At 42.2% G+C, this 13,351-nt stretch overlaps 1 protein-coding gene across 1 annotated transcript; it reads right to left on the bottom strand.

Annotated features, from left to right (window-relative positions):
- Window positions 1-8,933: 8,933 nt before the first annotated feature.
- On the bottom strand, window positions 8,934-11,333 carry LOC110934085. The gene is made up of 2 exons (XM_022177277.1): window positions 9,541-11,333; window positions 8,934-9,435 (listed from the first exon to the last, which is right to left on the bottom strand). Exons 1-2 carry the CDS (start codon window positions 11,331-11,333, stop codon window positions 8,934-8,936), a joined length of 2,295 nt encoding a protein of 764 aa, XP_022032969.1.
- Between the last annotated feature and the right edge of the window lie 2,018 nt (window positions 11,334-13,351).

Genomic DNA, 13,351 nt, shown 5'->3' with positions numbered 1-13,351 from the left:
TTTCCTCTTGACGGTGGGAAAGGTCCCATGAAATCGAGTCCCCACACATCAAAGATTTCACAAACGAGAATGCCATTTTGGGGCATCTCGTTTTTGGAAGAAATATTACCTGATCTTTGGCAAGCATCACATGTCTTTACAAGGTTTTGTGCATCCTTGTAAATGGTTGGCCAACAAAACCCTGAATCAAATACCTTTCGTACGGTACTTGCGGCACCATGATGTCCTCCGTATGGACCTTCATGACAGTGACGGAGAATTCTTCGTGCTTCATTACCATGGACACACCTTCGGATGAGCTGGTCGGCACACATTTTGAAAAGATAAGGGTCTTCCCAAAAGTAATGCTTTATATCAGCAAAGAATTTCTTTCTTTGATGATGCGGCCATCCTTTGGTGACTATACCGCTAGCTAGATAATTAGCATAATCGGCATACCATGGCTCTTGTCTACTCTCCATCATTTCCAAGGACTCGGTGGGAAATTTTTCATTGATTTGCTCGTCCCTGGTCGCTTCCAAAGCTGGGTCTTCTAGGCGTGAGAGATGATCTGCAGCAGTGTTTTCTGCTCCTCTCCTTGATTTCGATGTCGAATTCTTGGAGGAGTAGAATCCATCTGATCAAACGGGGTTTTGCATCTTGTTTCTTGAAGAGGTACCTGATGGCTGCATGGTCTGTATAGACTACAGTTTTAGAAAGAACAAGGTAAGAACGGAATTTATCAAAAGCAAACACCACTGCTAGTAATTCTTTTTCTGTAGTTGTATAATTTTCTTGTGCATCATTAAGCGTTTTACTAGCATAATAAATTGGGTGGAAATGCTTTTCTTTTCTTTGTCCCAAGACTGCTCCAACGACAAAGTCACTTGCATCACACATGATTTCGAAAGGAAATTTCCAATCGGGCGCTATCATGATAGGTGCATTGACTAGCATTTCTTTGAGGGTTAGAAATGCTTGATTGCATTCCTTGTCAAAGATGAAAGGTGCATCTTTTTCAAGTAATTTTGTTAGAGGCCTTGAAATTTTTGAAAAGTCCTTGATAAACCTTCTATAAAATCCGGCATGCCCTAAGAAACTTCTGATTGCTCTTACGGAGGATGGTGGAGGTAATCGAGAAATAGTTTCTATTTTTGCTCGATCAACTTCCATTCCTTCGCTTGAGATTTTGTGACCGAGTACTATTCCCTCTGTTACCATGAAATGGCATTTTTCCCAGTTAAGGGCGAGGTTAGTTTCCTCACATCGGGATAGCATTCGTTCAAGATTATCGAGGCATTGGTCATATGAGTCTCCAAAGATGGAAAAGTCGTCCATGAAGACTTCCATTGTCTTTTCTATCATATCATGGAAAATGGCTACCATACAACGTTGGAATGTTCAGGTGCATTACATAGACCGAATGGCATGCGTCGATATGCGAAAGTTCCGTAGGGGCATGTGAAAGTTGTTTTCTCTTGGTCTTCTGGTGCTATCGGTATTTGAAAGTAACCTGAAAAACCATCTAAGAAACAATAAAATTTATGACCGGATAGTCGTTCTAACATTTGATCAATGAAAGGCAAAGGAAAGTGGTCTTTCCTTGTTGCTTCATTTAATCGCCTATAGTCTATACAAACTCTCCATCCTGTGACGGTTCTTGTCGGTATTAATTCATTTTTCTCATTAGTTATTACCGTCATACCTCCTTTCTTTGGGACTACTTGGACGGGACTTACCCACGGACTATCGGAGATAGGGTAGATTAGTCTGGTGTCAAGCAGCTTGATGACTTCATTCTTAACCACTTCTTGAACATTAGGATTCACTCTTCGTTGTGGTTGAATTACTGTTTTGTAGTCATCATTCATTAAAATTTTGTGCGTGCACATGGAAGGACTTATTCCTTTAATATCTACAAGCTTCCAAGCGATCGCGTTTTTGTGTTTTTTAAGTAGATTAACTAATTTCTCTTTTTCTATGTTACTTAATTTAGAAGAAATAATTACAGGTAAACTACCATCTTTGTCTAGAAAAGCATATTCCAAACCTTTAGGAAGTTCTTTGAGCTCAATTGGTGGGTCTTTAGAAGACACCTTATTTTGTGGCTCATCTAGATCAAGAACCTTAAAGGTTTGTTCTATGGCGATCTCTTCTTCAGCAAAGTGGTCATCTTCTTTAGTTGTATCGGGTGGCTCAACTTCATCTTCAATTAGGGGGTCATTATTGCCAAAAGGATATTTCATTGAACGCTCAAGATCTATGCTCCTTTTGAATGCCCCTAACTGAAGAGGTAGATTGTTGAATTTCCGGTTTTTCAAAGCCTTATGAGTTTGTACAAAAGGTTTTCCCAAGATTAGAGGGGCGTCATCAAGGATGACAAAGTCGGTTGGGATTACCATTTGATTTGTTTGAACCAAAACATCTTCAACTACACCGATTGATTTTATCACTTTTCGATCGGATAGAAAAATGGGTATTTGAAGTGGAGTAAAATCACTAATACTTAATTTTTCAAAAATGTAGTTAGGCATTATGTTAACACAAAGATCTTTATCAATGGTGATATTACTAATAAATGAATTTTGAAAGAAACATGGAACCGGTGTAATGTTAATTTCAAAAGGATCTTCTTTTATTAGCGAAGTTTGATCATTAGTTAACTTAACACTCACTATTTCTTTGATTTTAGCACTAGTGTTTAACTCTTTTAAAAACTTGGCATGAGGGGTTACTAAACAATGATTCTCGAAAGTAGGTGACAAGAGATTAATTTCTTCAAAATTAGACTCTTCTTGTAATTTAACGTTATTGGACTCACCTTTTTCATTGTTTAACTCATGTGTCGGTTTTTCACTTTCTTGTTCTTCCATTTTTACATTTTCAACTATCTCTACGTTATTATTACAATTTAATTCTTCTCTTGCGCGGGATTCCTCTTCCCTTGCGCGAGATTCTTTCATGTAACGTTCGATAGTTTTAATGTGTTCTAATATCCTATTGGTCACTTCGGTGAGAGAAAACGAATTTGGATCCTCAAAGCTTGAATCCGGTTGTTCGATCCTTGGCTCCTCATAGTACTCATATGAAGTAGATGGTTCACACCATTGTTCTTCATTGTAAGTATATGATGGATAAGGGTCGAAACTTTGTTCTTCATAGTACTCATATGAGGTGGGTTGTTCACGCCATGGTTCCTCATAATAAGTGTATGAAGGTGGTGGCTTATATCTTGAATCTTCAAAGTATGAATATGAAGGTTCATACCTTGGTTCATCAAAATATGAGTATGAGGAAGGAGGTTTATACCTTTGGTCTTCATAGGATGTGTATGAAGTTGATGGCTCGTACCTGGGCTCCTCATAGTAGTTGTATGAATTGGATGGTTGCTATGAGTTATTATATTGAACCGAGCGTGTATTACGACAATTAGTGCAATAATTACCCCTATAATCATCCTCATCATAGGTGTAGTTGTAATCTCCTGAGTATTGATCCATAAGAATCACTCAGCAGACCACAACTGAGTCTCGGGACCAGAAAACAAAAACAGAGACGGAAACAGAGGCTGGACACGGCCCCGTGTCTGGTGAACACGGCCCCGTGTTCAGGGTCTGTATCTGGGCGTTTTAATTAAAGTTACTGGTCACGTTGAGCACGGGGGCGTGTTCAGTGAGCACGGCCCCGTGTTCAGACTCTGTATCTGGGTATCTAACTAAAAATATGCAGCACGGGGGCGTGTTCAGTGAGCACGGCCCCGTGTTCAGGCTACTGTAAATGCAATCTAAACTAAAATGCAGAAAAATGTGCGCGCGTTTTGAAAAGGTTTTGAAAAACTGATTAGGCCGTCGATTTTAAGCTTTCTTAAAATCCTTGTGTCCCCGGCAACGGCGCCAAAAAACTTGATGCGTGTGTAGTGTAATATATTTTTAATGTATAATTAAGCCCTTTTTTACACCTTTAGCCAGGTTTTAAATTTATAAAACACGATATTTACTAACACTAAACACACATACGGGCAAGTGCACCCATCGTGGACGCAGTATAGTGTTGGTAAGATACCGAGGTCGTCCAAGGACACAAGAGCTTTTAATACCGGTTTATCCTCAACGTCTAATCAAATCAAAAGTTTAGAAAAAATGATTTTAACTAAGAAAATAAAAACTAACTAAATGCTGAAAAATAAAATAAAAATAAAAACAGATAGACAAGATGAATCACTTGGATCTTACTCGTGTATTAGTATAACCTTTGATTATTTTCGCACTTTTGCACTTGTTTAAGAGATTACCTTAGTTATTGTAGTAGGCCCCTCTTTTGAAGGCGACGTTACCCTCAACCCAGTAGTTTGAGTCAGCAAGGATACAATCCTAAAAGGTTGGATTATTGGAAGATAATGAATTAAGTTATTAATGCAAATTATGGTAGGCCCCGCTTTTGGCGGTGACGTCACCCTCGACTAAGTAGTCTGAGTCAGCAGGGATACAGTCCTAAATAGCCGGGTTATACTATTAATAGTAGTTAACTTATGAGGGGGTCAAAGAGTTTGGATCCCCGCCATCCAATACCTATGGGCATTGAAGGAGATCCTACTAAATTTGACCCAGGTCCCTTGCAGGACCTCTAAACGCTGAACAAGGGTAAGACCCTTACCAAACCGTTCCCTTAACCCCCGACCAGGTAGCCAACATACCTCCATATAGACCGTGGAGATATGAATGGTGAAAATCTTTTATTTTATATAGACAGTAAAATAATGCCAAGACACCACGGACAAACGATAAGGAAAGATCACCTTCAACATAAGCAACTAGTAATTAAAGTCATTAATACAAAACCAAATAAAAAGTGCAAAAGATTAAAAATAAAAAGTATTATACTAAACACTTGTCTTCACCAAGTGATGTAAGAGACTTAGGCAAACATGGCCTTGATTGTCAAGAACTCTTACTATCAATCTTGGATCCCGAGACGACTCACACACTCTACGATGGACAATGGATGATGGTGGTGGATGATGGTGTTATGGTGGTGGTGGGTGGTGGATGAAGTGTGAGAGAGGTGGTGTGCCAAGGGATGGGTTAGAATGAAACCAAGCACTCCTATTTATAGGCTGAACAGAAGGCTGGGCACGGCCCCGTGTCCGCTGGACACAACCCCCGTGCCCGTCTGACACTATCTCTCTTCATTAATTGTAATTCGCAATTACAATTAATACGCCTGCTGTACTTTCACCACGCCCTCGTGCTCACTAGACACGGCCCCGTGGTGGGCAATAGAAGCTTCTACAGGTTTGTCTTTTCTGCTGCTTCTTGGGCACGGCCCCGTGCTGGCTGAGCACGGGGCGTGTTCAGGCTTCTGTTTTCTCTTCTTTGCTTGGGAAGATGCCGTTGAGGGTTCGGTCAGTCTACTTTTATTCCTTTTCTTGTATTTATGTTAGAATTAGCTGTCTTTTTGCTTCTTTTGTGAATTTGAGCTCATTTCATCCTGAAAATACAAAAGGAAGACAAAAACACTCTTTTTCCAACATTAGTACTTAAAAAGGGTTAGTTTTATGCCTTAATTGATGTCATTTATATGTTGCATTTTACACACATCAATATGCAATCCCTGCATCTCTGCACCCCGTTCTCCCAAAAAGGACACGCCTATTTATCCGTTTCCTTCGGGAAAAATAGGGGTTTACACTCGTTTATTCGATTATTGTAACTATCGTCTTCCTTTGACGAAGTTCTTGATCGGAGTTCTTACGTTTCACGAGGTTCACATTTCTCAAATGAACCCCTTCGGCCTTGCCAAGGTGTGTCATTTTGAGCTGGCTTGTCGTGGTTTGGGATCCGACCCGGACTTGGATGTGTTCCGGGCTTTTTACAAATTGAATCGGTCCGGCAACTGGTACACCTTTGAGGTCAGAGATAAAAATTCCTACTGCTATACATGGATTACTACTAGCATAAAGGACTGGAAGGAACGATTTTTCTATGTTGATGACCGGTGCGTTCCGGAGTTTATGGTATGGAGAACCAAGAAGATGAAGCTCCCATCTTCTCTTCCTGAAGACTTTGAATTTAATAGGGACTTATACGCAAACTTGATTAAGGAAGCAGGCCGCATACAAAGTTATCCGGAACACATTCTTGTTATGGGACGGATCAGCACGATTTGGGCCAAACTGGCGTGGTATCCTACCCTTAGATGGAACGGAGAGGGTTAGTCATGCCTTTTACTTTTGACACGATGCTCGTCGTGCCACTCGCATAATTATTTTATTTTTACTTTTATCTTTTCTTTCATTATACCGGACTTCGGATACTACTTGCTTACTTTTTTGCAGTTATGGGTTTGAGAGAAGCTTTAAGATTGAAGTCCTTCGACTCCAAGGAGCTTGAGATCCGAGCCACAAGGACACCGAAAGGTGACCCTCCGTATTTAAACGTGGTGCAGGAGAATCTTTATCAGATCCGAGGACTGGAAGTTCCGAATGATCAAGGAGGTTTAGCCGGTCAAGGGGGTTCAGGCTCAAATCCTGCGGCACAAACAGCAAACGTCGCTCCGGCTCAAACTGTGATGGCGATCGGCAGTGGTAAGGGTAAGGGTAAGGAAACTGGTTCGATCGGGTCGAAAGGATCCGGTTCCAAGTTTGTGATTGAAGATGAAGGTGTCCATCTATCTGTGGGGGATGAAGAAGAACGTGCTGGAAATTTAAAGGAGGGTGGCGATGATGATGATGAGGAAGAGGAGAACGAAGAGGAGCAGCCTCAGATTAGCTTGAAGAGGATAAGGGCTCCGTCTAAGTCCAGTCCGAAACCTAGGCAAAAGAAGACAAAGACGGATCTTAAGACTATTACTCTAGATGACGATGATGACCAAGTTACTGGATTTTCTGCTGCTGGAGGCGTGTTAGCGAATTTAGATGCTCATCTTCATGGGGGTCGTACCCCAAGGGACCATCCAAAAAACATTCCATCGAGCCCATTGTCCTTCGGGGGAGGGGCCACCAAGGTTGTTGCTGATGTTCTTATGTCCGATCCCAATAAGACCGAACCTTCTCCTTCGGGTAAGTTCACCACGGGGGTTGCTTCTAACGTGTCAAGGCCGAGCCCCAAGCCTGTTGACGGTGGGGACAGTGCCTCTTCGTCCCCTTTATGGTTTAACACTGAAGCTGTTTTCTTATCACGGGAGTTAGGTTTGGGCGGCATTGAGGATATGGATTCAACTCGAGCATTGGAGAAGTATGTTCCGGAGTGGTCGTTGACGAACAGGGACCGGATAGTGGATGCTCTGTCGGCGAAAATGGCATTATTTCATTTGGGGACTCCGGCTGAACACTCTCATTATCGGAAGATGAGCGGCCCGGGGCTTGGGAATGCCCTTATGATAAACCAAGCTCAGTCTAATTCATTGGTGGTGGAGTCGTATAAACGTTGGATCGAGTCGGAATCAACTTGTAACAAACTCCGACGCGAAATTGCCAATTTAAAAAATGAAGATAATGTTCGCTCGAAGACGAAACAAGAACTGAGCTCTTTTCGATCTCAGATTAATCGTTTAAAAGAGCAAAACTTAGAAGCAAAAGAGGTTAACAAATCGACCCAAGCTTCGGCTGCGGTCGCTTATGAGGCTCGAGATAAAGCTCTTCAAGATTTGGAAATTTTTAAGTCGAAATTTGTTGACTTGGAGAAAAAGTTATCTGGTGTGGAGAAGAAGCATGCGGCCGAACTGAAGGAAATGCAGACATCTCACGATCAACTTCTGGCTGATTATCACCGCCTAGTTGATGGTATGTTCATAATCCATTTATCTGTTATTACCTCCCTTTCTTGCTCATTGAATCTTGTTTCTCTGTAGTTAAAGACGAATTAGAGAGAGCTCGCGACAGGGAGATTGAGTCACATAAAGTAACGATCGATGAGGCAAAAGGGATGTTGATTCGGTGTGAGCGTGATATGGTTGAATCGTATGCCCAGCTGTCGGAGCTTAAACTCACCAAGCAATGGTTCTTAACAGATGGGATCGCGTGGGTTGTCAAACTGGTGCATCAAAGCCCGGAACTGGAGAAAGTTGTTGCGGACTTGGTGAACAGTGTTAATGCGGTTGGAGCGAACGAAGGTATTAAGCACGGCTTTGAGGCCGCTAAGGGCCCTGCTCGATCCTTCGAGGAAGTTCCAGGGTATGATGGAGATGCTCGAGACAAATTAAGTGCTGCGGTAAAAGCTTTTGAAGATTTCAACATCTCCGTACTTGGGAAAGTTGCTGATTTGGTAGACGAACCTTTGTCCGTCATCAAGCAACAAAGTGAACTTCCCATAGTGAAAGAAGACTTTGAAGCTTGAAACTCGATCTTTCTCACCATATAACTTTTAGCTTTTATTCGCTATTGTAACCGTACAATTTTAAGCATCTATTTTCTTTGGTATGTAACTAGTACAACTTTTGCTTGAAATATTCAACTGACATGTTTTGTATGGAATCAGACCTTGTCATTGGTTATTCATTCCTGGCTACTTAGTTTTCAGTTTGCGTCCAAACTTAACTGTTTGACCAGGCTTTTGGTTCGGTCATCTTAGGTGACCGAAGCCTAATAGGAAATCCTTTGATTTCTTTGCTCTTAACTAATTGATTGTAATCGGACCGTTTTAAGTACGGACCGTTTTGCTCAATAGATTTTGTTATTTTTTAAACTATTTGAGCCTTCTCGATCGGCGCGAGGCATTGGTCGAGGCTCGTTTGTGCACGTTTTGAAAAATTGTTCGAACTTATACATATGCTATTTTATACTTAAAAAAGTATAGATCGCTTTATTCATTAACTTGCAAGTTGTTGGTCCGGGGAAAAAACCCTCCCGGTTACAAAGAGAATGGAAAAATATCGGGGCATTACCCTCCCGGATTACATACGGAAATTGGAAAATAATAGACAAAAGATAGCGATCTTTTTTAGCCGTAGCAGGCCGTTCACATGAAGCATTTCTTTAAATGCACCCCGTTCCACGTCCGGGGTACTGGCGTTCCATCAATCTTTTCCAACACATACGAGCCCTTATTGCTAGCTTCTTTGACTCGATACGGTCCCTCCCATTTAAGGGTTAGCTTGCCGGGAGCTTCGACGCGGCTTGCATCGTTGTTTCGGAGCACGTAATCTCCGACCTTGAATTTGTAGAGTTTAGCCCGGGCGTTATAGTATTTCTCAATCTTCTTCTTGTATCGGGCTTCCTTGATTGCCGCGATGTTCCGGCGTTCTTCTAACAAATCAAGGTTAGACCGGAGTTCATGTTCATTTTCCTCCCAATTCTTGCACCTCCGATTTGGGAGTCCGATCTCAGCGGGAATCACTGCTTCGGTACCGTAAGTCAGACTAAACGGTGTTTCTCCATTGCTAGTCTTGTGCAGTGTTCGGTGTGCCCATAAAACGTTTGGCAACTCGTCCACCCAGCCTTTTCCCTCGTAACCAAGCCTCCTCTTTATCCCATCGACGATTCGTCGATTTATCTATTCGACCTGCCCGTTACCCTGAGGGTGAGCAACCGAGGAAAAGACTTGGTTAATTTTTAGATTTTCACACCAGCGTTTGAATGGGTTCTCTGCAAACTGCTTTGCATTGTCACTTATGATGTAGAGTGGAAGACCGAATCGGCATACTATTTGTTCCCAGAAGAAACGTGCCACGTTGTAGCCGGAGATGACTGTAAACGGTCGAGCTTCCACCCACTTGGTGAAATAATCCACCGTGACTAGCAGGTATTGAGCGCTTCCGCTTGATCTTGGAAAAGGCCCGACGATATCGACGCCCCACTTTTGGAAGGGCCATGCAGCAGTTACCGGTATCATTTCATTCTTGGCTCGGAGGCTGATTGGTGCGTGCTTTTGGCACTCGTCACACTGTTGGAGCTCTTTTACGGCGCTTTCATGCATCCCGGGCCAGTAATACCCTGCGTTTTTGACTTTCGTCACAATCATCTTAGGTCCGGCATGGAATACACAGATGCCATAGTGTATTTCCCTGATGATATAACTGGCTTGCTCCGGGTCCAGACACTTTAGCAGTGGTCCAAGAAAAGTCTTTCGGTATAAGCCTCCTTCTTGCATCTGGTATTGAAGAGAGTTGACTTGGACCTTTCTTGCTTCCGCTTTGTTGGTCGGCAAAACTTCATGCACCAAGTAGTTAATTATTGGCGTCATCCACGTTTGCGACGGTGCTTCGACCTGCATAACTTGCGGAGCTGCGATTGAAGGCGTAGTTAAAACTTCCACTCTTACTTCCTTGGCTAGGTGACTGAACGACACCGATGCCAACTTGCTCAAAGCATCAGCCTTCTTGTTCTTGCTACGGGGAATATGCTCGACCTTACATGCTTCGAATGATGCCATAGCTTGCTTTACCTGTTCGAGATATTCTACCATGTTTGCTTCCCTCGCCTCATATTCTCCGTTTACCTGATTTGCTACGAGCAACGAATCTACATGGGCTATGACATTTTTTGCTCCGACTTTCAGCGCTAGGTGTAGGCCGGCTAAGAGGGCCTCGTACTCAGCTTCATTGTTTGAACTCTTGAATTCTAGCCGGAGCACATACGTCATATCCGTTCCATCTGGATCGGTGAGAATTAGACCCGCCCCTGCTCCTTCGGCACTAGAAGCTCCATCGGTATACAGGGACCACGACTTTTCTCTAGCTTTTTCAACTTCTTCCGTTTCTTTATCTTCCGGAATTTCAACTAAGAAATCCCCTATTACCTGTCCTTTCAACGGACCTTTAGTTCGGAAGGTGATGTTGAATGCGCCCAATTCAATCGCCCATTTTGCCATTCGACCCGAAACTTCAGGTCGTCGGAGAACGTGCTGGATTCTCTGGTCTGTTCGTACCTCGATTGGATGGGCCTGAAAGTATCGGCGAAGTCTTCTTGAAGCATGGACTAGTGCCAGAGCTAATTTTTCCAAGTTTGAGTATCTTGTTTCGTAATCTTTTAACGTTCGGCTTACGTAATAAATGGGGATTTGCTTCCCAGTGTGGTGAGCAACTAACACCGCACTGATAGCTCCGAACGATGCGGCTAAGTATACCGTTAATACCTCATCTTCTTCCGGTACGGTGAGGGTTGGCAAAGTGCCCAGGCAAGTTTTAAGCTCTTCGAAAGCTCGTGCGGCTTCTTCCGTCCATTTAAACTCCGATCTAAAGCTTTTTCTGAGAACATCCATGAACGGGAGCGACCGGTCTACTGCTTTTGACAAGAACCGATGGAGAGCAGCCAACCGTCCATTTAAGGACTGAATTTCTTTAACCGACGTCGGAGGCTTCATTGTAAGAACAGCATCAATCTTATCTGGGTTGGCCCGCAAGCCTTTTGACCCGACCATGACTCCCAGAAACTTACCTTCTTCTACCCCGAACGTACATTTTTTGGGATTTAGCTTCATGTTGATGCTTCGGAGTCGGGTAAACGTTTCAAGTATGTCTTTTAGCATGGTGGCCTCATCGTGACTTTTGATCACGATATCATCAACATATATGTGACATCTGTGCTTGTAATCATTGTAAACAGTTCAGTTATCAATGAAATAAAGTTATTTGATCCCTATGTTTGTTTGTTTATGTTTGATGTTTTTCATGTTTTGACTTTTATTCGATTTCAAACTCTATATCGCTTTCTGGAAAATTATACGCAAACTGGTGCGTAAACGTAGTCAGTTTAACGCGACAAATACTCCGGAACATCAATTCATGCTTAACATACCTTAAATAACCTTTACATAACTTAGAAATAAGTTTTGAAGGCTTTGGTATGGCAAAATCCAGTCAATTCGCTTACAGGGACTAAAATTGACAAACTGCGAAAGTATGCCGATTTGAACTGTAATGAACATTCCGGAACATGATCATAAGTTAAACACATCCTAAATATCCTTTACATAGCTTAGAAATAGGCTTTGAGGGGTTCGGTGTGCTAAAATAAACTTTATGCTCATTCAGGGACTAAAAGCGTCAAAAAGTGCATAAGTTTGCATTTTCGCGCATAACTTACGTTCTGAATACTTCCGGACATCCAAAAATTTATGTAAGCACTAAAATATTATGTTTTAGTGTTTGGCTTGTCAAAAATCCATTCGTCGCGCAATTTGGACCGTTTTTGCGTCCGTTACGACTTCCGTCGTAATTAACCGAACAACGCAACCGTACGGCCAAACGAGCCGACATCCGGCATATTTTTGAGCATGTTTTATGTTCCCTATACTTTAACATCCTTGTAGAGCTTAGAAATGGGTTTGACGGGTGTTAGAAGTACCAGAATACGACTATACGCGCACAGGGACCAAAACTGTCAAAATGAAAACATAGCTGGTCTGCAGGTCCCTTACGGACCGTATGGGGTTGCTTACGGTCCGTAAGCCCCTCCCAGATCAGCAGAAATGCTTTCCAGCCATTTCCAGCTGTTACACACCTTTACCCATGGTTTCTTGCATCTTGTGGGCTGGTTTTGGATGTCCCATGGTTTTCTAAAACAATGGGCACACATGGAGGGTGGAGATCGAAGCTCGGATTTCAAGAAACGATCCTAACGGTTCTACGAAATCTATAAATACCCCCCATGAATTCACTTCCAACTCACTTGATTTTCTGAGATTTTCTCTAAGTTGGAGTGATTACCACTTCATACCTGAGAAATACTTGGAAATCAATCTTGCGGGGACCTTCTGTAAGTATTCTTTCGCGTTTTTCGTTCGTTTTAGCGTTAAAGTCAAACTGTGTTTGACTTTCTGCATTGACCAGTTTATGGTCAACGCGAAGTTCGTTTGAACTTCATAACGTGAGCGTAATCACGATGGTTATAGTCCCTAGTGACTATACCTACTGATTACCACGTTATCTAGGCTCAGTGACGAGTCGTACTTTCGGCCAAAATGCGTTTTCTCGCGTATTTTGTAACCAAACTACTCTAGGGTATTAAAACCGTTTGTTTTAATGCCAAACCTGTTTTCTAACTTCACTAAACATGTTCTAGCATGTTTAGCTCGTCGCTACTAGTTTTGTGCTTGTCTAAGGGTCGTAAGGTAAGCGATCTAATCAATCGCTTATACTTAAGAACCCGACCCATTTGGTCAATCATTAGGATCCGACCAAACATATTAGGTGACCATAGTTGTATAGGGAATAACCTTCCGAGGTTATACCTTATGGTCACATCGTTTAACTAGTTGTATGATAGGTAACGTATGTGCCTTAAGTAAATTACCAAAATACCCTTTTTACGCCAAAATTCATTTTAAGCCTATGTAACACAATTTTTGGTATCTAAACTGATTTAGCAACTATATTAAACATGTTAAGGCATATCTTGTTTATCATAGGGCTAGTTAGACATTCCGAACGCGTTTTA

Source organism: Helianthus annuus, chromosome 4 (genome assembly GCF_002127325.2).
Source record: "Helianthus annuus cultivar XRQ/B chromosome 4, HanXRQr2.0-SUNRISE, whole genome shotgun sequence".
NCBI classification, from domain to species: Eukaryota; Viridiplantae; Streptophyta; class Magnoliopsida; order Asterales; family Asteraceae; genus Helianthus; species Helianthus annuus.
This window is presented reverse-complemented; position numbering and strand designations above follow the sequence as displayed.

Coding starts and splice junctions, on each gene's coding strand:
- LOC110934085 (XM_022177277.1), bottom strand. CDS start 11,333: ATGGTCGGGTCAAAAGGCTTGCGGGCCAACCCAGATAAGATTGATGCT. Junction 9,436..9,540: donor GAGAACCCATTCAAACGCTG/GTGTGAAAATCT, acceptor TGGGATAAAGAG/GAGGCTTGGTTACGAGGGAA.